This window comes from Asterias amurensis, chromosome 8 (assembly GCF_032118995.1).
Source record: "Asterias amurensis chromosome 8, ASM3211899v1".
Taxonomy (NCBI): domain Eukaryota; kingdom Metazoa; phylum Echinodermata; class Asteroidea; order Forcipulatida; family Asteriidae; genus Asterias; species Asterias amurensis.
The window spans coordinates 14,897,062-14,923,891 of record NC_092655.1 but is presented as its reverse complement, the minus strand read 5'-3'; the positions used below and the strand labels follow the sequence as shown (position 1 = coordinate 14,923,891).

General features: G+C 39.1%; 1 protein-coding gene across 4 annotated transcripts in view; it reads right to left on the bottom strand.

The window, feature by feature from the left end:
- The window catches only part of LOC139940567 (nucleolysin TIAR-like), a 151,699-nt gene that overhangs the window by 11,121 nt on the left and 113,748 nt on the right, over positions 1 to 26,830 (bottom strand). For all 4 annotated transcript variants that reach the window (XM_071936874.1, XM_071936873.1, XM_071936875.1 and 1 more), the window contains 5 exons: positions 10,096 to 10,174; positions 8,144 to 8,246; positions 5,970 to 6,053; positions 3,655 to 3,739; positions 2,241 to 2,364 (listed from right to left, as the gene is read on the bottom strand). In XM_071936874.1, coding sequence (XP_071792975.1) covers positions 2,241 to 2,364; positions 3,655 to 3,739; positions 5,970 to 6,053; positions 8,144 to 8,246; positions 10,096 to 10,174 — 475 coding nt within the window. The remainder of the gene's footprint in view (positions 1 to 2,240; positions 2,365 to 3,654; positions 3,740 to 5,969; positions 6,054 to 8,143; positions 8,247 to 10,095; positions 10,175 to 26,830) is intronic.

Here is a 26,830-nt window from a genome sequence, read left to right as displayed (position 1 = left end):
CGTTTTCTTTTTGACACAATTAAAAAATATTTATACAGACATATAACTCGATTTCCTGAAATTCAGCAAAGTTCACAACTTGACATTTTCGTTCAAGCAGGTCTTTAACTTATAAGATGGAAAAAACGAGGTGTACAGTGTACTTTTGAGTGTTTGTATAAAAACGGTTTACAGTCAAAACACAAATCAAATGAGACATACACATCAAAAGCCAAGGAGTAATTTGTAAAAAGTTCAAAATGATTGAGCTGAAATTATTAAATAATCCACTCTTGCTGACTGGTTGACAAAGCTGCGCCAATTTCAATGATTAACAATGTCGTCAATGTGTTAAAAAAGTACACTGTGGTTGTGTCAATAACAAAAGGAGAGGTGGGAAAATAACATTAATGATGTAGAAAATAACACCAACCTTAGGCGGAGAAGAAATAAAATGACAAAACAAAAAGCTACACAACAAAATGGAAGTACACAAAAGAGAATGGATAGAGGGTACAAAATGGAAATTTCATTCGATGTAAGGAGATTGTCAAAGTAACCATGCAGTAAGGCGAGTCAGACTTCCTTGCCCTGTTTTTTTCTTCCGCTCCTCCCCATGTAGACCGCGTTTCCAGGACCACTGTACTTTTTGTGTGCAGCATGTCCCCCATTTATGTCTATCAGTATTTTGTTCGCTTGACTCCGCATAGGCAGGGGGGAAAGAAGTGAACGGTCAGGCGTGGTACGAACGGCCCAGGTACCGTGAAAAGCAGTTACCGATGGTTGCAAATTACCAGTGTAGAGAGTGTTGGGTTATATATGTATGGCTACGGCACCGCCAAAACGCATCACTGAAGAGATCAGTCAAACATTATGGCAAGATCAGCAGTATCTCATCCATGGCCTAGTCTTTCATCAGCTACCGCTTATCATGTCTCCGCAACTATCTATTTTGGTTTATTTCTACGATATAAGCATTCAATCTATCGATTTACCATATTTAAAAAAACATACATGCTTGAAGAAATTCTCTTCGTCCATAAGCGGCCTAAAACAACAAGAGAGTTAATACGGCAAGGAATGGGAGAAAACAGTATGGCGACTGTGAAATTGGGTAATTGCCTTCTCTGTTTGGATTGCACAAGAATCAATCGCCCTGAATCGGCCTCAGGATCGCCACACTGTGTTTCTCCCGAAGTGGCATCGACACCTTCGCCGGAGCAGTGACCCACCGGGGAATTGAATGGGTCGCAACAGTCTTTCACACCTCCCAATCAAATTGGCCAGCCTAGCCTACGCCGTATGTGCCAAGGAGGAGACCTGCCTCCATCTTCAGAAGTGTATCACCGAGTGGAATGGCGGGACAGACACAAGGAGAAGGGGGAAAAAAAGCGACAAAGAAAGGGATCACATAAAACGGTCGACTAGTTAAATTTAGACCGGCGGGGGATTAGTTCAAGCTTCATGCTCAAGCTGGAAGTAAACACCTCAATCTCTCAGTCCCCAATTTTTGGAGGTTGTCACTACAGTGACAATAAGACCAAATACAAATTTTACAGTTTGCCCTTTCACTGAACTGAAAAGTGTTGAAGTGGCGAACTTGTTTACCCACTCAGCTTTCTTATCAAGCTCATTATCAGTAGACAGGACAGTGTGGCAGGGGGGGGGGGGGGGTCTGTGGGTACCAAAACTACAATGTCGGTTCAGACAATCGATTGCTGTTTCATATATATTAATATTTTTCACACCATAAGGTAATTAAAAAGGCTATTGCCCATGAAGATAACTATTTAATAAAACACCCTCACGATTATTTTTTTTAAACTCATGTCAAAACCCCCAAAACTAATACCCTTTAAAGAATCACAAAAGGTGCCAAAAACACTTAACAACGGATCTCAGGTAAAAGTTCGAAATTTCACTATCATATGCGCACATACGTGTCCACATTTCATGTTTACTTGTGTTACACTACTGCTACAAGTGCCATGTGACGCGTTGATGATGACGTGATCGATAAAGTAGTGGAATGCTTGTCTGACAGACGGGTGTTTTGAGCAGAACAGACGTCATTAGTGCGGAGTGCTATTGAACAGTTTCAAAAATTACAGCAGAATAAGTTGCCCTATTTCTTCATATCAAAAGTTGATAACAAAACCAGACAGTAAAGACTATTAGTTACAGTACACTTGAATTATCCTTATCAGAATATTTCAAAATTCTACATGTACCAACTTGATTTGCCTCGGCTGAATGCTTACCTGAGCATGAGCAGCAGGATCTGATTGTGTTTCTTTCCCCCACGAACATTTAACTTTGTAGTTTCCTACCAGATGACCGTGGACACCAACGATTGCTCTTGTGGCTTCTTCATGAGATAAAAACCTGCAATGGAGAAAAGGGTAGTCAGTTTAGAGTAACAAAAGCCGTGTTCCCATCAGCTGGGGCTGAACAACTGCAAAACAATCACAGCAAAACAGAGCTGCGACGTTAAATTTGCTTTGCATGAAGCATTTGCAGGAAGTATGAACCGGCCTTATAACCCAGGATTGAACCCATACTATAGCCACAATTAAAAGCTACATGTAGCAAATCTTGCGGCATCGCTCACCGTGGAACTCTGTGCTTATAGCACCCCCATGTCAAATAATTTGCACGAGGCGTATTAAGCGAATTCAACGATGAGCAGCACTGTGAAACTGGCTGCAAGTCATCTTAATGGGACAGGCCTTGAGCATTCTCCCCAATATTGGGCCCAATTTCATAAAGCTGCTCAAGCAGGATACCATGCTAAAATTGTGTTAGTGACATGGTAGTTTAGTTGGTAACCATGTTGGAAATTGTGCTAAGGTATATTTGTGCTTAAGTAGCTCTATGAATGGTAATTAATAAGTTTTTCAAAGGACTCATTGTCACACTAACAAAGAAAAACAAGACTACAACAGATGTATGCAAAAGCAGCATTAAATCACAGTTCCCTGGTCGTATACAGTCCCCATAAGAAAAAGTACAATGACAACTAAGCTACACTAGCTTCTGTGCTTACTGCAAGCGTATTCCCTGATAACCTGTGATACATGCTTGACAGTATTATTAAAGCGCGTAATTCCTGCTTCCGTAAGCGCAGATTCTTTGAACAGGGTAAGCAGAGCCATGAAATTAGGCTGATTTTACACGCCGCAACAAACAAAGTGGTGCTTTATGGATGCCACATTCTAAAGTTATCAGGGAATTTTAGGGTACTCCACAATACTAGGCATTCTACACTTACACAGCTATATGTACCCCTTCTGAACCCCTTCCCCCTCCCCTCAGAATAAAATATGCAACACAGCAGCATGCAAGCTCCCAAGAAGAGAAACAAATACACTTTTGACTGTTCCAGCGCAGAAAATTAATTTGCTGTTGTCGTTAACAATGGAATAAGAAGGCTTAGAGGCCGATGTCATTATGCTTGTGGCTCACTGCGCGTTGAATCATTCAAATCTAACCCATGGACATGCAGAGTTTTGCTTGTGTGTAATCAATATGGCTAAATTCACTCTAATGCCGCTTCATAACACAGGAACCTGCCGCCCATGAACGGTCCGCTATTATTAGTCGCCCCAGTGCTTGAATAACAGTGTCCCCCCCCCCTTCCCAACCAACGATCATTCCTGCACACTAATCACTTACCGAATGAATGCATAACCCTTCTCGGGGAATTGCCGGACTTCTTGTATAGTGCCGTATTCGTTAAACCTTTGGCGTAGTAACTCTTCTGTTTTGTCAAGAATATACAAAAAAAGGAAGAAGAAAAAAAAAGCAAGACAAATTAATATAGAGTTAAACAGAGTACAATGACAATGCCACAACAGTAAGGGCTGTTCAGAACAAAACGCAGAAACATGCAAGCCGAGGTGATTTAAGAGTGCAGATTAATTACCGCCTCCAAAGTAGCGGTTATAATTTTCATAGCATCGTATAATTTAATTACATTTTTTTTCTATTTCCAAGGGCTTCTTAATGACAAGAAGTCATCAGTAAAAAAAAAGAAAAATATATGTATATTTTTTTACCTCATCACTCTCAATTATGTAGGAAGTGTAATTATGGTTAGGCTCCGTCATTACAATGGACGGCATAGTGTGTGACACCCCCCCCCCCCCCCCCCCCTAGTGTGGAGAGTACAATCTAAATTATTTATCAAGCCTTGAATGACATTGTACTAGACTGCTGGATAAGAACCACGTTGACTCCATTACGTATAGTTCAAATGATGAGTCCACAAGGAATTGTCCAGGGGTCTTTGTTACAGGGGTTCTCTTGAGCTTGTTGAAGCTCTTAGGAAGCTAACGGATGAATACTTCGGCCATTTAAAGACACTGGGGTCGATTTCACAAAGAGTTAGGACTAATCCTAACAAGTTAGGATTAGTCCTAGGAGATATACAAATTGCATGGATAGTCCTAAGTTAGGACGAGTAACTGGTTCTAACTCGAGATAAGACTAGTCCTAACTCTTTGTGAAATCCACCCCTGGACACCTTTGGTAATTGTCAAAGACCAGTCTTCTCACTTGGTGTATCACAACATATGCATGAAAAAGCAAACCTGTGAAAGTTTTAACTCAATTTGTCATTGAAATTGATTTCTCAATAGTATTTTTATCACTTCCAGTGTATACCCGATTCATCCTGCACAGTTTTAATCGCCTAATTTTAGTTTGCTTTAGAGGCAACTTATAACAGTTCATTTAAAGATCTTACTGTCCATGAGAATATGATGTCTGTGGTGGTAATGTGTTCCAGTCTTTCAATAATTGTTTTGGGTATGAAAGAATATACCCCCAAAGTGATACCAGTATGTTTGAGAGCGCCCTCATACGGTCAAAAATAAGGCGCATTCCCGATGCAGGTTTAACATAAACTATATTAAAAAATATATTTATAAATTATTTAAAAAAACATTTTGTCTGAATGACAAGATGGATAGAAAGGGAACTTCAATTTTTTGTGAGCCCCCCCCCCCCCCCCATTAAACCAATCGTTCAAATGTCAGTGTTTTGCGTACACACTGGACAGGACAGAAACACAGGTGTGAAAAATGAAAGGAAGCTGTGAAAACTCTCCTGCCCGGTGGGTCTTTGGCACCAAGGATTATAAGAAAGAACGTGAGGGAAATATCTCTCTGAACAACATCAATGGAAATTTAATAACTTGATACAATAACATTTTGACAGATTGAAACTACACTTTGTGCCGAAAGGGAAATACTCAATTGAAAAATGTTGTGAGAGAAAAGTTGAAAGAGAATTTGTTTTAAAATACAATTTAAAAAAAAAAAAAGGGAAAAAGGGAGAAAAGCTAACCGTAAAAATATTTTGAACTCACTGTTTTAAAGGTAGGGTATACTTTCAGTAAAAGTCAAAGACCAGTATCCTCACTTTGTGTGCCATAGTCTTAACATACGTACATTACAAACACTAACAAACCTGTGAACATATGGGCTAAATTGATCATCAAAGTTGGGAAGAAAATAACGAAAGGAAAAACACCCTTGTTGCAAAGAATTGTGTATTTCCAGATGCATGAGAAAGGCTAATATGCCATAAAAGCTACCACCTTTGCCTTTAATATCAAGTTAAGTATCAAGGCACGTTAAACCGACGGTTATTCGTTCAAATCCTGCTTTAGTCAATTTTAAAATTTTATTTTTATTCTTGTTGTCTATTTTTGCTATGTCTTCCTTGTATGTATTGTACAGTCTCCTTTACACACGGAAGACAAATTTCATGTTTTTTTTTATCATGACAATAAATATTTTTAATCTAATTTAATCTAATTAATCTTTGTTGAACCCCAAATTACACATATTGCAGTTACGTAACATCTACATTTATTTTTATTCAAGAAAAAAACGAACCTCACAATCCACGATTTATCCAAATGAACTTATTTAACGATCTCAAGTGAGATCATTTTGTGGAAATATTGACTGCATGTTACTGACCTGACATTCCATTTTGAATACCACCGCAGTATACTGTACAATTGTTGACACTAGCTTGAGCATAAACTTCATCGTGTGACTTTGCTGTAGAGAGAGGGAGAGAAAGAGTGCACGGAGAAAACGTCAATTTTTACACTACACAAAAATTGGCCAAATTAAATTGGGACATTTCTATCTTGCAATACTTCTCTAAGAAATCTTTGTTTTACATTTCCATCTTGGACATTTTTATCTTGCAAGATTTTCTGTAAGAAATCTTTACAGGATTTTAAGGGGAGGAAAATAGTGTATTCAAGTATGGGAATTTTTTTTTTTTTTTTTGGGGGGGGGGGGTGGGGGTCACCCTTTGCAACATATCGAGCATGATATAAACAAAATGATAGAGGTTAGCAATAATTTGGAGGGTACTGACCATACAATAAAAAAACATTCAGACTAGTTATCAATTTCTGCTTGTGAAAATTGTTTCATGCTCAGTAGATAATTACTCTTGCATACTTAAACCGTAAAGCCAGGTTGCCCAGATAGGCTGGTGCCTTTAAAACAAAGTGCATTTACAAGCTTATTCGACAAACCAGCATTTGCAAACTGCAATTACCCAAAGAGTACATGAATGACTGATAAATGCGATGGAGTTATTTGGAAAGGTTTTCATTTTGCGAAAAGTTGATCCTAAAGCCTCCGTCGAAAACCCCCCTGCAGTCAGCACTCAATCTCGACAGACTCAATAATAACAACACAATGTAACCAACACAAATCAACCACCAAATCCTTGATTTATAACGTCTGTTCTATAATTGCGCCCTGGCGACAAACAAACATTTTAATCATTACTCCGGAGGCTGAGCACCGACTATTTATGAACATACTACATAGTTTCTCCACATCACAGCTTTGCATTTCTGGACAATAGCGCCAAGTCACAAGGAGCCGAATTGACTGCCGGAGTGCCTCAATCTGAATGTTGAATTCATAACGTAACACCCCCCAAATCCGGCGACATCCAATGGAATGCTGTGCTTGATTTAAATGCGTGACCATTCAACTTTGCTACTAAGGGAAGGCCAGACCAGACTAACGCATTGTATGAATGTTTTTCAATTTTGAACGGGTAAGGGCACCAAGGCAATTTTCTCCATGGTAAATAATAATAATAATAATAATAATAATAATATGGATTTATAATGCGCACTTTTCCAGAAAACCGATCAAGGCGCCTACACAAAATGAAAAGGACACCCTACACGTAGAAGGAAAGTATAAATTTCTACTGTAGCATATTATTAAGGGCAAGACGAAACTAGCGCAATGTGCATGTGTTTCAACGACTAATTTTCGGGCCTGTATGCGTCGTTTTTTAATTTTTGAAAGGGCAAAGGCACCAAGGCGTTTTCTCCACAGTAAAGCCCACCCTGTTGGTTATTGTAAATATCTACTGCAGCATCTCAATGGCACCAGCAAGGCAATGACCAGGGGGGGCATGGAGGCAATCGCCTTCGTTGCCTCCGTAAAATATCTGGCCTGAATTTCATCGCAGTCACACAGGCTCAGCTGTTGGATGGCAATGGGCAATTTCCCATATGAGAACACTTTTCTTCCAACTCAATCGTTTTATAAGTTTGGTAAGAATTCTCCCGGATTTGATATCAATTTGAAATCCTAACTGCGTGTCTCTCAGACTAAAGCCCCCCATATCACCCACTACTCTTATTAGCCCAATTCTACTGAGCTGATAAGCCCATGTGAATTTGATGATTGCAGGCAACTTCTGCTTAGCAAAAAAACAGGTAACCAGATACTTTTGCAGATTTATACGTCCAAATTGTTTTTCTTTTTTTCCCTTTTCTTTTCTTCTTAATAACAATTTGATCAAGCTATTTTTTTTTTATGCTCAGCGTCTGTTTGAAGATAAGTCAAGCTCTTCAGTTACATTATAAGTAAAAAACCATGTACTTCTCCATGTTTTTAAGATACTGGTAGCCAACTTATTAATAGTTACATCAGATGAACATTTGCTGTGGCCACCTTGAAAGGACGAATTTTCTGCAGCACTTCTTATAGTTTCTACATGTGTATGCTGTCTTTGAAAGTGTAACTAGACGAGTATCCTGATGAGGGCAAAAACTTGAGAAATCGTGGGACAGCAAAAGCGGTTAGAGAAGTTGCAAACTTACTTTCTGTCTTTTGCTCCGAAGGCTTACGTGAAGCCCAGTTTGTGCGGATCACCTTGCCTCCTAAGAACTGACCATTCATTCCTTTAATGGCATTCTTGGCCTCCTGTTGAAAGGAAAGAAAAAACAATATGTTGAGACTTTTATAGCTACAGCTCACGCTTCAAACATTTTCCCTGCCCAAAAGAGTAATAATAATAACTGTATTTATAACGCGCCTTTTCCAAAGGATACAAAGCACCAAGTATTTTTACTGTAAGTGATGAGTGGGACAAAGTTTTTGAATCATGAGACCTCATCCTTAACATACGTACAAACATTTTTACTCTGAGAAAAAAAAACAAAACAAACACACCCAAACAATCTATTCAATTTATTTTGTATTCTATAAAAACATGAGTAAAATTCTGAATTGTTTGGCAATTATGTGTGCCTCCATCAGACATTCCCATCTCTCGAGATGCAGACTCACAGATGAGACTAAACTTATGAACTTTGTATGACATGCTGCAGCGCTGATGTAAGGTTATAACCGGTGTACAGAGTAATGAAACAGCCGCATATTTGTAATCCGATTTTTTTGTGTCATCCAAAAAGACCACATCAAGCTGCTACAAATTGCCGTCTGGATGGAACCCGCTTTAATATTAACCAGGTCTGAAATATTTACATCGGCATCAAACTCACTCATGTATGCAAGAAATAAGGCAGCTTGGGGAAGACTGTAGCCAGGCAGATTGCTGGATGTTAAAAATAACCACGATAGCACCTGCCCTTAGCAGGATGCGGTCTTAGCACGAGGGTTGAGAGAAGGAGTGAGAGAGGCAGGAAAGGGGGGGCGGTCCGCCTCTTGCTCATCATGTATTCTAAGGTGATCTATCTTTTTAGGATGAACATTCTCTCGTATTATGAATCGAGAGCCTGGATCTAGCTAGCAGCAATTGCTGTTGAGTGTCTATTGCTGTGAGTGCTCTTTGTAAAGTGGCAATAGAAATTCATACCTTCCTGCGAGGAAAAGATGTCTTCCATTATGAACCTTTATACATTCGGCAATCAACAAGTAGCTGATTAGCTTTGTTTTAACTTCTTTTTGTGTATTGACCAATCTGTTTCAGGTCTTTATCAATTGAGTTGTACAAGTGTTTTTCACCAATTCTAACTAAGATGTTGTGACAAACCTGTTCGCGTAATGCGATGGCTTTGATAAAAATATCACACCACCGAGGGCATCTCAAAGCGCTCATCATATATATTTTTTTTATGCAAAGCTCCTGTTCAAATTCTAAAACCCATTTTGTGGTGTACAAGGCGCTGTGGCGCAATGTGCAGATAACCATACTAGAAAACGTGGGGACAAACTCCTTGGCTTGTACTGGGTTCTTTTACACGCATTTCACCATTACACAACACACAGGACCTGCCGTCGATTTCACAAAGAGTTAGGACTCGTCTTATCTCGAGTTAGGACGAGTAACTCTTCCTAACTTAGGACTAATCTTAAGGTCTGCATGCTACAGTGCAAGGTTGGGACTCGTCCTAAGTCCTAAGATTAGTCTTAAGTTAGGAAGAGTTTTGTGAAATCGACGGCTGGGGCTTTACATCCATCCAGAGGTTAAATGAAGCAAGGACACAAGTTTGAAGACTGGGACTCGAATCCACACTCTGCTGAACAGAAACACCACAGCTTGAGTCCAGGGTGTGTTAACCACATGGTCGCGACACGACTTGCATCATGCTGGAATTTTAGAAAATTGTGGCAACATCATTGTTTGAAGATGACTATGCGTTAAAAAAAAAGAACACTTGGAATATTTGCATGTTAGCAATGGCGGAACAAACCTGGTTAGATGCACAAAGGTCTATACAATGACAATATCACCAGTTTACAGTTTGGCTGCATTGTTACAACTTTGTTACGATTTACAAAAAAAAAGGTTTTCCTTAAAAACACCTACCTCTTCCTTTTCGAAGGAGACAAAACCATATCCTTTTGACCGGTTGTCTTTTGTGGGATCTCGTACTACACGAGTATCTCTGTAAAAAGATAAGAAAGAAAGTCCAGTTTTGTTAATGCAATTAATTGACTATTCAGAAAAGAAACAAAAACTAGGCAGAATATTTTTTTGGAGGGGGATGGTGGTGCTTAGGGGGAGGAGAGTTGTGACTCCTCCTAAATTTCATAGATCCACGAGACGAACCAAAAAATATAACATGTATTTCAGAAGATATGATTTCTGAAAACTATTATTTTAGCTTATAATTGGACTAGAAGAAAAGTTGGAAGTGGGTTAAAATGGAAGTGAACATAGAATCATGTTTTAAGATAAAATGTCGCGTTACAAGATGGCACATAGGTTAAAGGCAGTGGACACTATTGGTAATTACTCAAAATAACTATTAGCATAAAACCTTTCTTGGTGACGAGTAACGGGGAGAGGTTGATGGTATAAAACATTGTGAGAAACGGCTCCCTCTGAAGTGCCATAGTTTTCGAGAAAGAAGTAATTTTCCACAAATTTGATTTCGAGACCTCAACTTGAGGTCTCGAAATCAAATATCTAAACGCACACAACTTCGTGTGACAAGGGTATTTTTTCTTTCATTATTATCTCGCAAGTTCGATGACCGATTGAGCTCAAGTTTTCACAGGTTTGTTACTTTAGGCATATGTTGAGATACACCAACTGTGAAGGCTAGTCTTTGACAATTACCAATAGTGTCCACTGACTTTAAGATAAATTGTCGCGTTACAAGATGGCACATAGATTAAAGATAAAACTGAGCAAGAATGTGCTACGATTATTTGGCATTTAATTAAAATGGTATCAAGGACAAATTACAATTGGTATGGATAACAAAATATGGTACAATTTTGATGTATTCATAAAGAGGTAGATAGTTTGTAAGAAAAAAAATAACAGCTGAAAACAGAAATATGAAGAAGAAAAAGAGTAGTAATCGTTCAAAGATTTGTTTTTGGCTTTAACGGGTTTAGGTACTTTTTCATAGGAGACAAAACACAGGGTTTGAAGATAATGATGGTAAAAGGCTTCGCTTAAAATATTACACTTGATGTGGTGCTGTCATTTTCAAGAAATTAGTTAAACAGTGTCTCGTAAACTATTCTAGCATGTAGGCCCTGCAACAGATTTACTAGTACTGGTATTTAGGCAACTAAAGAAAAATTGCTTTGTGGTTTTCACTTTTTTCTCCTCAAAAACAGGACATTACTACAGAAGCTGAAACTTAAACAGGTAACTTATACTACATACATCTTCATTCACAGCGAGTAGGGATTTATATCATAGCCAAAGAAACCTGATCTACAAAAGGTATCAAAACCCTTTAAGGGAATATCTGAAGGTAAAAGGTGGCTTAAAATGACCCCCCTACCCTGACTAAACACAATTATGTTCTCCCCGGGGGCAATTATACAATGGTCTCTGCAGGAACCATTCATCTAATAAAACAAAACCTTAATTTGATATCAATTTGCAATTCATGTGGCTTAATCTGATGAACAGAAGCCCTTCCAAAAATAGGGAATCAAATTAGAAAACAGACATAATGAGAAATCGGATGAAAAAGGGAAAAAGACAGGGAGCTTTTAAGGGGAAAATCTGCCATGTGGTTTTTGGGAGAGAGGATACAAATCCAAATTGTGCAGTTTCAAGTCATGTCTTCTCTTGGAGGATGTAGAAAAGCTAATTTCCCCCTATATGTGGACGCTCGCACTAGTTCAAATTAAAGTCAATTAAAAAAATTATACACCACAAAAACCGAGGTCTCATGTTTTTTTCTTGAGAAAAATTTCACTTAATAGTGGTCTCCATCAACAGTTCACACTTAAGTCAAATCAAATACACAGAACCAAGGTGTCATATTTTTTTCCTGAGAATTTGCCTTACTTCCGACAAAAATGGTCTCCAATAATAAAGAAGAAAAAATGTGTTTGACTGTGCAGAAAGTCACAAGATTTTTTAGATAACATCAGCCATATAAAGAAACTGAAGTCATCAGGTCAAGAAAAGAACATTTCCGTTTTTTTTTTTTTTCCAACATCAATAAATTTGAAATACAATCCGGCTCTGCGAACAGACAAAAATGGCATCGGGGTGAACAACACACCACAAAATACCACCCTGTCTCGTACACTGTTTTACAGACAATAACTCTCCCTCCCGTTGATATCTGATAACATTCTCCATTCGATGATTTTTGTAAGATACAGACACACATCATTCATGATGTATTAACCCCCCCCCCCCATAAAAAGCGTATTAACAGTCTCTCATTCCCAAACAAGCAGCCAGCACTGCATCTGCATCCAACACACACAGTCTACATTTTTTTCACCGTTCCCCCCTCCTGGTGTTTAGTAAACAGTAACAGTTGTCGATCATCGATCATCCTGGGCCAGCAATTATTTACGGTAGTTGAGGATGAACAGAGGCCTTTTCTGTCTGATTATCAGTTTCTCAAAACCCCAAACATTTGGCATATATATATATTCAACAGGAAGACCGAGTATTTCACTTGAGAATCCGCCGCTTTAACGTCTCACTGCAAATAAGACATCCATCTATGGTGACAAAGGAAGGCATCAATAAATGAACTTGGTTTATTGATGAAGCCAGGAGCAACACACACAAACACACACAGGGTGAACAAACCCACGTCAAACCTGAGGTCTGTATAAATCAGGGGGCTGATGAGGCCTGTACGCTTCATTTTTGAAAGGGCAAGGCCATCAAGGCCTTTTTCTTCTTTGTAAAGGCCACCCTATGAGGAACTTCTACTGCAGCATTATAAGGGCACTAGGCAATGACCAGGGGGGCATGGAGGCAGTCGCCTCAGTTGCCTACGTGAAGTATCAGGCCTGGAGGGGGGGGGGGGAGGGGGATCCAACATTATCAATATATCCTCGGTGGTAAAAGGGAACTTTACCCAAATATTTGAATGCGGATGCAAAACCAAACCAACAACTCAAAACAGGGGGATCAGGGTGCACAACTAGGTAACCAAGTAAACGTGACATGAATTTTTGAAAACAATAACACAAAGGGAGAAAAAGAAAAAATAGCTTCAATAAAATGCTTACTGCCAAAAGAAATGTGTATGTACATGTAGTACAAACACAAGCAGTAAAACTTTCCTGATGTTTCTTACCTAGCATAGTCTTTTGAAATGTCTTTCTGTCTAAGCCTTTGAATTGAAAATAAACCTCTTCTACTATGGTTAAAACATCAGGTCATTACAGCTTCTTGTATGTAAAAAAAATACATAATCTCATATATAGTCACGACTTCAGACTCAAATACAAACTGCTGAATTTGCACTTAGAAGTGGTGTTTCTTTTCTCACTCAAGGGATTCTAGGAAAAAATTACAGCCGAAGGCTGAGCAGCACGTATAACCTTAGAAGAGACTTTCCAGCGCCATGGAATTCCTGAGAGCGTTCTGTCCATAAGACGAGGACTTCCAAATCAAGCTGAAGTCTTCCTTTCACACCAACCACATGTAAAGAGAACACGGCATGCTCATTATAGAAGATTTATCTCCTATGTCCACCGTAATGCAAACTGATCTTCTCACTTCTCAAGCCCCGCTATCCTTTTTTCTTTTCGCATTTAAATCTCTTCCTGCCCCAAACTTTTAGCCGTGTCTCAAACCGTCCATCCAGATGAAAAGGTGTTAAATGGAAACGAAGACTGCCTTAGCGTCGGGTTATAATGCCCTGCAGGTCTGGTCTGTCCCCCTCGCGCTGTACGCCTGCCTCAACCACCCCCCTTCCATCCGCCCCAAGTCCAATTGGCATTCGCACCAGCCAGCCTCAAGACCCCCGGGGAGCCGCTGACCTAATGACAAATTTAATCTCATCAGATGACACTGCGATAATAATTCCCCGGTTTTCCGTCATCATCACCCGAGGTGAAATGGCAAGCAGGAACGCACCGGAGATATCGGATTTCAGGCAGCGCCCATTTTCCACTCAATATCTCATTGGGATGGTTATCTATGCAGCTTTACAGCAACTTAATGATGCCTCGGCTGAATCAAAAATTTTGCAATTTTCATTTATATTATTTCTCAAGCCTGGCCAGCGAAAAACTTAACATGCAGGAGACATCTATAATTTGATAGAGCGTGAGTATTCCATGGCACGTATAACTTCATTGATTACGAGGTATAGCCTTGAATCATAAACTCATGTCCTCGTTCCCCTTGAATTGGAATCAAGAATTACACCAGTCAAAAAGCACTCCTGGCTGAACACTACAAATATTACTTCGGAGGAACCTGCTGATGGGTGCAAAAACCAAAAGTTTCAAATACATTTAAAGGCACTGGACACTATTGGTATTTACTCAAAATAATTTGTTGCATAAAAACTTACTTGGTAACAAGCAGTAATTTCCCACAAATTTTATTTTCAGACCTCAGAACTAAATTTTGAGGTCCCAAAATCAAGCATCTGAAAGCACACAACTTCGTGTGACAAGGGTGTTTTTTCCTTCCATCTGTCCATTATTATCTTGCAATTTCGACGACCAATTGAGTTCAAATTTTCACAGTTTCTTTTTAATACATATGTTGAGATACACCAAGTGAGCAGACTGGTTGGTCTTTGACAATTACCAGTAGTGTCCAGTGTCCAGCCAAATCTCAATCAAAAGTTCTGAAAAAAACAGTGAAAGATGACCATACCCAATTGAGGTCAAGATAACACCCAGCAAGTTTAACTCTGCAAAAAAACTCATTGGTTGAATCAACAGTTAGCCATCGTATAACCAAGTTACAACAACAAAAAAAGGAGAGAACAAATTCTCAAGTGACCACAGTAATCCCTCCTGGGAAATAAAGAAATATCCTTCCTATTTTCGTTATCTCCACAAGAAATTCCACCCTTTCAACAGTGGATTCGGCTCCAGCAGATGTGATGACCCCCACCAACAAACCCCCCACCCAATCCTGAATATTCATGAGCCCCCCCTGCTTCTGAGTTATTAATGTCCTTGGAGAGTGTCCCCAACAAGAAGTGGGACACTGTCAGTGGAGAGCGCCCCGTTCACAAGAGGAAACGCAACAGACACTCAAGAGAGACAAGACAAGCCGTTAAGCCCTTCAAGAAGCAACCCTGAATATCCATGAACTATCACCCGCTTGCGTTTAGCAACTAAAGCTGTGTAATTTAGGATGCGATCTCGCTTTGCCTCGGTGTTACATTGCCTGGGCTTAAGAAAAACTCCAAGACAAACCGAAAAAGAAGGAGACGGACTTGCCGTGGTGTTTGTTTTCTGGTTTAAATCACAGATCGAGTGAACCAAATGATTTTATTTATGCATTACCAAAACACCTCAGCTCCTTTCCTCGTGCATACTACTCCCGAGAAAATGAACACAGGCTAGAATATACTCAAGAAGACAGAGCAAACCCTGGAGTCGACAACCCCGTTATTTTTCTGTAATATCTCCATTGCAGTTGTGGGTGGATTATTGTTGTAATTTGATGCAAGTGTCAGGCTGCTTCTTGGAGACTACACCATAGACACCCAGTTGATTGAGTAACAACCAATAATTGACTTTTAAGTACGTAATCTGTTAAAACAGAGTACGTACATTGTAACAATCGTGGTCTTCACTCTTTGTGCGTACACGGGAGATGACGAAAGAGAACAAGTTTGTATATTAGTTTGAAATGAGCTACATGTAGGTCTGGAAGGGCACATCTTTTTTGACGGCAGTTTTTTTTTACTTTTGCCCTTCCCTGGACGGCCTGGGCTTGTTTTATCCAAAGAATTAAAATAAAATAAACAAAACAAACTTACCAAAGCCCCCTACTACCATCCCTAATGCCCCCTACTAAACACTCATACATTTCATTAAAATGGTAAACTGCATCATGTTTGCCCAGTCCTTAATGTCATTGAGCTGCCCAAGCACAAAATATTGCTTGACAAATTTGTCTACTAAGCAACACCCTCTCCCCCTGCAGCAAAACCCCCCAAAACAAAACCAAAAATAAACAACCCAATACGAAAGAAAAAACCAGTCGAAAATGCTACATTATAACATTATATTTTGGCTGGTAACCTCCAGCTGCTTAAAAGCAGTTCTGTGAAATTGGGCCAAGGAGCCATGAACAGGCATGATATTTGGTCCATGTTTTTTTTTTTTTTTTTTTTTTTTTCCCCAAGAGCAAAATGATCGAAAATCAGAAGTAGGAGGTTTTTTATCATGCCTGCATTAATGGACATTGGCTGAACCCAGATCCAAACCAGAGGGTGGATTTTGGAGGACTTACGGTACTGATGCCGTATCCTTAATCAAGTCAGTTCTTGCTTTTGGACAATACGATTTTGGTCGTAGCTAACTGCCGAAGCCATCAATCCTGGCACGGCCTTTGATTTAAAGATCCAACCGAGAAATGTCAGCTCATTATGGTGTATATTAAGAATATATTGCCCTACTACTTAAATGGGTTCCATCTCGCCCCAGTTTTCTTGAATAATTCTCTGCATTGAATATTTTACTTGATTCAGTCTGGTTAAAAAAAGCTGCATTTGAGCAGCATTAATAATGCCTTTCCACAATTGTCCAAACTAAAGTGCCCTGCATGCCCATTTGGAACTTCAATGTTTTAATACCACAGGTTAGAATATAATTTTATTCCATACTTCTTTTAAGCGTAATAACAGAAAAAAATCACGTTCACGGTTGAATTATTACCTATTGTTGCCATTTTCAAACATACAAGAAACTAATGGGTTAGTTTGACGACATTTTATACTGGGAACTTAACGAAAGGGACAAATCCATCCTTCCAAATCATAATCCAAAACAGGGCTCAAAATGTTTTACGGACTAGAAATGTCCCCCTGCCAGTTTTTAACAATACTAGGGGAACCATGGATACCAATGACTTGAATGCACCACCCCTTTACAGATTAATCTTTGTGATGTCAAGAAAATGAAATATACAAATGGGAACAGAATTGTTGAAACGTAAACGTGTTTGTTTCATTCTAGCTGCTCATGATTTTTGAAACTTGGGATTGAGGACCCACCCGCCCCCCCCCCCTCCCAAAGAACCCCGCTTGCTTGAAGGTTTCATACTTGCTAATGAAACCAGAAAACATTTAAGGAACGTTACCGAATTGGTAAGAAACAAAAATCGTGAAGATCACAGATTTACAATAAACTTACACGGTCTAATGATGATGATAGTTGAAAACATCCCTTGAAATAATTCTGTCTGAAATGTCATCATTGATGAGAAATAAATATTCTAACTTCGCGCTTGGAGTTTATCGCTCAGTTAGCGTTTTATTCATTTTTATTTTGGCATCGATGCAATGCAAAATTTGTAATAAGTTTTTCACTATTCTCTCGTGACCCAGATGGCCGATCGATCTCAAACTTCTACAGGTTTGTCAGTTTATGTTTATGGTGGATTACATAAAGTGCTTACACTGCCAGCAACTGTTTTGTTAGCAAATACCAATTCTGCAATGTTCCTTTAAATTTCAGAGACTATCTTCTTATAAGTGAATATAGCAAAGACTGTGATGCAATATGGTAAGAAATATTTCAAAATGTGAAGAAGGGGATCAAATATTCTGAAGAGTGCACAACCTAGAGTTCTCCTCTCCCCTCACTTTAATGAAATGAAGAAGAAACAAAATAAATGAATTAAAAAAGGAAGAATTGCTGAATCACTCAATTTGCTACGATGAAGAGAGAATTTGTTGAGCAAAAGAGCAAATTTGAAATGAAGTAAAAACCGAGTAAAAACAACAAAATTTAAAATGAACAAAAAAAAGGAGTCAAGTGCAGATAAAAAGTAAATTGGTTTTTAAAAATACAAAGAACGAAAGTCATACATAGCCTGGTCTAGACATTATGGGGGATGCTTTTTGAACTTTTTCGTTCCCTTTGTCCCACTGCACTGTGAAGCATGGCTCTGAAAATTTGGAAAATTGACAGAGAACAAAATCATTTTAAGGATCGTATCATATGAAAGAGAGAGTGACATAAAAGGGAAAAAAATCTTCACAAAACAAATTTTGATTAGCTAATATTACTGCTTTGCTTACAAAATAAATAAAAAATGTTAGGAATGGATTGTTAAATGACAATGAATTCACCAACAAAGATTCGAGGAAGGCTTTCAAAATTTTAGTTTCAAACTGCAAAACCCTTATTAGAGAGAGAAAGAAACAGAGAGGAAACAAATTTTGAGGGAATTTTGTTTTACATATATTAAATGCAACCAACAAAACGCATCTTCATCAATCATGTCTGAACACGCTCCTTTTGCCAAGTGGACTTACTGTATACAAAAAAATATTTAAAAAAAGGGGGGGGGGGGCGAGGGTTGGCTTGCATTTCCCGCTAGAGTGCCCCCGGAAATGTGTTACCATCTTTTGTCTTATAATTCCAAAATACTGCAAACTGACTCAGCGAGAAAAAACGGCAAGTTAAAAGGATGTAAAGCATGAGCCAGAAAAGCATAGAAAAAAAAAATGCGCCTTTTAATAGAATGATTGCCTCAGACGGTTATAACAGCTTTACAGTGCAATATAATAACGCACAATTGAAATTGTAAACAAAATTATTTTTTCTTTTCTTTTAACGATCCAGGGGATAGTGCCTGGAACAATGGAGGGGGGGGGGGGACGACCACAAATGAAAGGGCCACACTAAATAACGACCGACCCGGCTCCAGGGGATTAAAATTAGCAGTCGTAAACCACGCAGAAAATATCAAACTGATCCCCTCCGCAAAGCCTCTTCGTCAATTAGTGAAAGCCAACAGAGTTGAGTGATCATACAATTGACATAAAATATTAAAACTGATGAGTCAAGCAGTATGATGCGCCACACACCGCGTCGGCCATTAGCGGTAAACTGCATTTACAGTGCAAACAATGGCATTGGCAGTAGGGTCATTAGCGTAACTGCAGTAGTCTGTTTACATGTAGCAACGGCAAGTACCTAGACAAAAGAGAGTTTATTTTATAGAACTTATTTTAAATGGTGGAAACCTGTGGCCTATGGGATTATGAGGTCTTACACGGTGGCAGAGTATATGGCAAGTTCCTCGACAGCGTTAAAGTGAGGGATGGCTGGCACAGGGAATACAAAGTGGAGTTGCAACAAACATGGACACTGTCAATGGCAGGCAAAAACCCATTAAAATTTTGTTTTGTTTTGTGTATATCAAATAATATCAAATAATAAACCACAAGGGAAACTGACTTGGTAAATTTAAAATGATTTGGGGATGAACAAATAAAAATGACTAGAGTGGGACCCGAACCAACGACCTCCGGACTAAGGTGCCGGCGCTCTACCAACTGAGCTACATTGTATCTAGCTTTATGTTGGCGGTCTCCCTATTTTGTCAATTTCCTGATAGCCAGGGCTGCAGTGTAGCCGGGGATCACACAGAAATTACGATACAACCTGGGGAGCGGCAGCCGAGGTATTTCTTTTTTTGGTAAACCATTTCACAGAAGTCGGGGAAAGTACCGAGTGTGCAGTGCTAACACACATCAGTGTATGGGTAATACCAAATGAATGTTCTTTATCCCTGATGCAAATTTAAAAAATCCATTAAAGCGAACAATAAATAAGACTATTAATTTTGGTTTTTACCCATACACCGATGTGTGTAAGCACTGTATACTCAGTACTTTCCCGAGTCCTGTGAAAAAATATCACAGGCACACATCGGTGTATGGGGAAAAACCAAAATTAATATTCTTTATCCCCGATGCAAATTTAACATCTATTATAATAAATCAGACATGAATGTATGCAAAGCTAAAGTAACTTGAGTTTAGTGGTGATAATGTCTTCCTAAGAAGTTCTTGTGTGGCTTCTCTGGAAGGTTGAAGAATGGCTTATTTTTTTACTTATTGCCATTTTGGGATGCAAGGCCCTCTGTGGTTATAAACAAGTATGAAACTGCAAATACATTGTAAGGACAATACACCACTGGTTAATGTTAAAGACACTGGACACTATTGGTAAATGTCAAAGACCAGTCTTCTCACTTGGTGTATCTCAACATATGCATAAAATAACAAACCTGTGGAAGTTTGAGCTCAATTGGTTGTCGAAGTTGCGAGATAATAATGAAAGAAAAAACACCCCTGTCACACGGAGGTGTGTGCGTTTAGATGGTTGATTTCGAGATCTCATGTTCTAAACTTGAGGTCTCGAAATCAAATTCGTAGGTAATTACTTCAGAGGGAGCCGTTTCTCACAATGTTTTATACTATCAACCTCTCCCCATTACTCGTTACCAGGTAAGGTTTTATGCTGATAATTATTTTGAGTAATTACCAATAATTACTGCCTTTAAGATCTATTAGTACTAAACTTCCACAAACCAATTTCGTAACACCTGTAGGCTAGCAGAGTTTCCCTTTTATAATCTCCGTCTAGAACCGTAAGCAAAGCAAAAGTCAAAATAACTTGTCGGCTGTTCTGGTGAGCGGACAAGCTGCAACAATTCAAATCCGTTGTGAAAAGAAACGAAACAGGTGCAGTTAAAATCTATTTCGGAAATACACTTCAAGACCGGAATCCATGACGTTGTTAATCCCCTAGATTGCTTAGCACTAGAACAACCTTGCTCAGCAGAAATAAGTTACCAGCAAAATAGTACACTCTTAATCAGTTTGGGACTGATTCCCTGCTATTTTTCCCCTAGCAGATTTTTCCAATGCTAAGCATCATTTTCTGCTCCATAAAATCGGACCCTACTTACAAGCATTTTTCTGCCGCAGTAATCATAACGCTGGCTTACCCCCGAACAGTTAAATAAAATTTACCCTGATTGAACTTGTTCTACCATCCATTAACAATGTTTAAAAATAAATAATCGATCATTAAAAAAAGAAAATGCAATTTCAAAGAGTCTGCATCTATGCCCTGTGATTATTTAAACTAAAAATTTGTCCCAAGTCATATTTCTATCACATCTATTACACACTACTAGAGTAAATTACTTTTCCATCAAACTCGTTTCAATTTAAACTCCCAATAACTTGTTTCACCAGTTTGTCCAAATGAAATAAAACAAATAAATACATTTAAGATTCATCCCCGAAACTGCCCGTGTGTATAACTGAATTATCTTCACCCTGGGCAAAACAGGTGTTGATGCTATCGCTGTCGCTTTGTTTTACGTTTGACTCCCATCTCCATCCCCCTAGAAAAAAAAGGCCAACAACCTTCAGAACTTAAAAAAAAATTCTATTATATTTCCCGATCTGAAATAATATAATTCCAAAAACACAGATGTACTCTTATTAAATTTAATTTCACTTTTCCCCAACAGCAGTTAAATCCTCGACCACAAAAACCCTTGGACACTACATAAAATAAAATATGGTAAAACAAAGTACCAATAAACCCTTCAAAGCTGATTGATATTCACACAGTCCGAAATATTATTCCAAACTTAATCAAGGTTTTTTGCAGGCATCATTTTAAGCACTGTGTCCAAAACGAGAGACGCAATGTGGTTATTATATTCATGTTGCGTAGACATCAAATTTGCATCAATAACAAACCCGGCGCCAGCACAACCCAGGCCCGGCCAAACGCACCGACCGCAAAGCCATGCCTCGTGCCAGCCAGAAAATTTTGTCACATAGCTAGGCATGTGATGGTTTCTCACAGGCTATAACGCAGACTCACCAAGGTATGAAATTCATAATGGCACTGAATGAGAGGCGTGGGCCGGGGATACAGTATAACACACAATATCGATTACTGACACAAAAGGATAAATAGCTGGCTAAAAAAAAAACCGGAAGGAAGCGTAGAGAGGGAAGGGGGAAGGGGGAAAAAGGTTGTGATAAAAAAAAGATATGGTTAAAAGAAGTGTTGATGGTGTATAGTAAGGGAAGGTAAACCACTGAATGAAACATGAGTTTCATAAAATGTATTATGATGTGCATTATAGCCTCATACAACAGACCTTAGTACTGCCACTGTCCACTATTGTGAAGAAGCATGGGATACCAATGTGTTTCTGCGCAATTGTTTGAATGCTGCAGTACCCAGTGAGGTATAGCACTTAAAGGAACACGTTGCCTTGGGTCAGACGAGTTGGTCTATAAAAAGCGTTTGTAACTGTTTTTTTTTATCAAATGGCGTATGGGTAGAAAGATGTTGTAAAAGTAGAATACAATGATCCACACAAACATGCCTCGAAATTGCACAAGTTTTCTTTTTACCTCGTCGACTTAACGGTCGGCCATTTATGGGAGTCAAATTTTTGACTCCCATAAATGGCCGACCGTGTTAGTTCGCGCAGTAAAAGGAAAACCACGCAATTTCGTGGCAAACTTGTGTGGATAATTGTATTCTACTTTTAAAACATCTTTCCAACCATATGCATTTTATAAAAAAAACGGTTACAAACGCTCAGTTATAGACCAACTCGTCCGATCCAAGGCAACGTGTTCCTTTAAAGTGATGCAGTGAACAAACCAGAAAGCCATCAGGGCACAATTTCATAGATCTTTGACTTAGGCACAAATAGAATTTGCTTACCAGAATAAGGTTACCATCCAAAACACTGTTTCATATTGATCATTTCTAACCGGCATCCTGCTCTTTTCTGCTAAGCAGAAAATTGTTCAGCAATCTGTTTGTGCTTCAGTAACTTAATAAAAATTTTGCCCATCACTTGGGTCTATTGTTTGCAGGAAAACAATTAGAGAGCAATTAAAATAAAATTCTAATCAAAGAATTAGGCTTAGTATAAAAGCCTGCCTGTTAATTCATCTGTTTGAACACTACATGTAGGTGGTCTCGGGTACTTAAAGGAACACATTGCCTTGGATCGGTCGAGTTGGTCCTTGAAAAGCGTCCTGTTACAGTTTTTTATAAAATCGATATGGTTAGAAAGATGTTGTAAAAGTAGAATACAATGATCTACACAAATATCCCTTGAAATTGCTTGGTTTTCTTTTTACCTCGTCCAGTAACACGATCGGCCATTTATGGGAGTCAAATTTTTGACTCCCATAAATGGCTGACCGTGTTAGTTTGCGACGTATAATGAAAACCTTGCAATTTTGAGTGATACTTGTGTGGATAATTATATTCTACTTTGTAAACATCTTTCTAACCATATGCATTTCATAACAAACGGTTTCAAACGCTTTTTATAGACCAACTCGTCCGATCCAAGGCAACGTGTTCCTTTAACCACTTTGGATAAAACTGCCAACGTGCTGGTGTAATAATTGTACACTTTACTCTTTTTACCTTCTCAAAGCCATTTCAATACACAATGCAGAAACTGGTGCAAAAAGCTAACGCATCCACTAGCCCTGGCTATGTTTCCTGATACTTCAATGTTAATTTATGATAATCAAATAAAAATTTGTAAAAAGATGACCTTGAAGAAGGACAGTTGACACACAAAAAAAAACGGACAGTTGAACCCTGCGTTTAAATAATGTGTTTTCATTTCATTGAATTCGTTACGACAATCAGAGTTATACGTTTCTAAAGGAGTCTCCCCGAGGAGCTCTTTGGGAGAAAAGGAAAATTCATTCCCTTTTTTTGCGATAAATCTGTGAATTGACCCCTTTGAAATTAAGTAAACACTAAATCAACATAATAAAATTAGACTGGCAGAGATTTCCAAAACTTTTGTGAGATCTGTGAATGAGCGAGAAGGTGCAAAAAAGAAATCACTGTTGTTCAAGAGAAGTTTAAGGTACAACAATAATGGTTTTATAATATTCATTTACCATTTGCCCTAGTATGGAGGGGGGTGGGGGAGGGCTGGAATCAAGATATATATTCTAAAGTCTTGGTCGTGTGTTTGTATTACTGTTTAGTTGAATCTCAAGTTCTTTGCTACCTGACTGTGTTTTTGCTTTACAAAAAACTAGAACTTAACATTTTTAACACTTTGGGGTGCAATGTCTATAATTTTAGTGACACTATCATAATGACAAATAACACTTTTAAAAAGGGAAGAATACAAACTGTAAATTAATCATAAAAAAGGAGTATAATTTTACATTCATAATAATGAAAATATTACAATGCCAGGTTTTTTTCATATCTAGAAATTTTTGTTATTGATAGATCTTGTTCCTCAAGAGTGATAACACACAATTTAACAAAGTGTTCACATTGCCCTTTCCACCCTCTTTTTTTTATTGTCAAAACATTTGATCTTTGTTCTTGTTTTTCTACTCTAAACTCGTCCTCATTCTTCTCTCAGAAATTACAAATCACTCATGGTAAAAAATAATTCTGAAGATGGAAATAATTTGTAGCCCGAGTGTGTTTATAAACGATGATCAACCAATCTATGATCAGTTAATTACCAAACATAAGCTGGTGTCTTCCCTTTGAATTCATTAAATACCGTCAAGCTGGCACTCTCCTATAAAAGACTTAAACAGAGGTGATCAATAATATTGATGCGATAGCGACCCCCTTGGAGGATTGGGGAAGGATGATCCCGATGTAGTCCCATGGATTCTAGGGGGGGGGGGGGGGGGGGGGGAGTCTCACACCAAACAGGTCAATACGGCTAGCCACCACACGGCCACGGTCTCTCGCTGTTCGGCTAGCCACACGGCCAGGGTCTATCTCTCTCTCTCTCTCTCTTTGCCATCCACCAACCACACTCTCCTCTCCCTCAAGGAAGATACACAACAACTGCTTGTCGTGGCGGTCACGTAACCCATCAACGCCACTTGTCAGGAAGCATGCAGCACAAAAAGAGTGTTGTCATTTGGCAATAGGGGGGTGGGGGTTCAGGTAGGGGGTAACAGCTTAGGTGACCAGTCTGCAAAAGCAACAGTTGCTGCCCTCCTACTGCGTGTATTTATTTACTGTAACAGCTCTCTACTCCTCTCTCTGATGGGCTTGACTTTTTGAGAGGGTGTGGAGGGGGGGGGGGTTGTCCACTCAGGAATCATTATTGTGAGATTGTAAGAGGTAGTATAAGTGGGTAAATGATTGCGAGTAGGGGAAAGTGAAGCGTCAAAGTGAATTGACAAATGGTGTTGCAGGGGAATATGAATCAGGTTGTTAATGGATGTACTGAAAAATGGACCCATTTTCTTTTTTGCTTTTTTTCCCTCAACAATAATTCATCACGTCATTTTCACTTTCGAAGTGTCCGGTTTAACTAAGTAAGCTCTCACGACCCTTGCAGGCCTGATACTTCACTGAGGCAATGAAGGCGATTGCCTCCGTCCCCCCCCCCCTGGTTATTGCCTTGGTGCCCTTGAAATGCTCCAGTAGAAATTTACAATATCCTAATAGGGTGCCCTTTACCAAGGAGAAATGCTTTGATGCCCCGCCTTTCAAAAAACAAAACATATATACAGGCCTGCCCTTGGTTAAGGTCCTCCTGGTGGTGATTTATACAAATAAAAATAAACTTCAATGAGCCTTAAAATGCAGTCTGCTCAACTCAAGAAAAGTAAACAGTTTTTTTAATTTTACATAATATTCACATCACAACAGAATCAGTAATAGTGACAGCCATGGTGAACACTTCCATCCGCATTTAACAGAGTCAAGTACATATCTGGTGTTAAATGACCCACAAATGTTCCCTATCAACAGGTGTATCTCCGACACCTTAGACTGACGCCCTGCCGTGTCCATCGAGTCGATATAAATGGACTTTAGCGTATTCATACAACTTTGTGTCCAAGGCTTGTTGTTCAACTCCAGGGTTTGATTTTTACACCTCCCCCAATACAAATTCTGGCCGAGACCTCAGTTAGATCGATAGCTGTGAATCAGTGTGTGCACAAATCAATTTGGCACGTTTGATATTACAATGTCTGATTAGGAATGTACATGTACGTTATTGTTTTTGTTATCAACCCTCAAGGTTTTTTGCACACCATTTGCCAGCTAAGTGAACAACAAAAAATATTAACACCACCACCATTAAACATGTTAAACATCTGTGTGAATCTGCTTTAACATTATGACAGCAACGGTGTTGGTGATGGGTGGAGACTCTGCACTGAATGACTGAACATAGTTTCTCATAGACCTGTTTTTATAAAAGAAAAGCACCAAAACTAAGCACAACAAAACTATGCTCAGCAGAAAATGGTAACTGGCCAAAAAACAATGTCATTCCATCTCTGACTTGTATCCTACAATGTACCTTTTTCTAACCGGGCCTGATACTTCAAGGAGGCAATGAAGGGGATCGTCTCCATGCCCTTGAAATGTTATGTAAAAATTACAATTTCCTCATAGGGTGCCCTTTACCATGGAGAAAATGCCTTGGTGCGTGTGCCCTTTCAAAAAGAAGTATACTGGGCCTAATTTTATGGCTCTGCTTACCGTAAGCACAGAATCGGCGCTTACGGAAGCAGGGAATTCTGTGCTTACGGCAAGCGTATTTCACGCGTTAGCGCCAAATTTGGGCTTCTGCGCGTGTGTACTCCACGTTAGTAGGCACTCTAGGCTTACAAGGCTAGCGCATAAATTCGGCGCTTGCACGTAAACGGGGAATCGTGATCGTAAGCGCAGAGTTCGGCGGTAAGCAGAGCCATGAGATTGGGCCCAGGCGTGCTCATCAGCACATGGACAGACTGTTGCATTTTCAGGGAACTTTCTGCAGAATCATAGAGTTCAAAACCCCCACCCATGAAAATATGTTG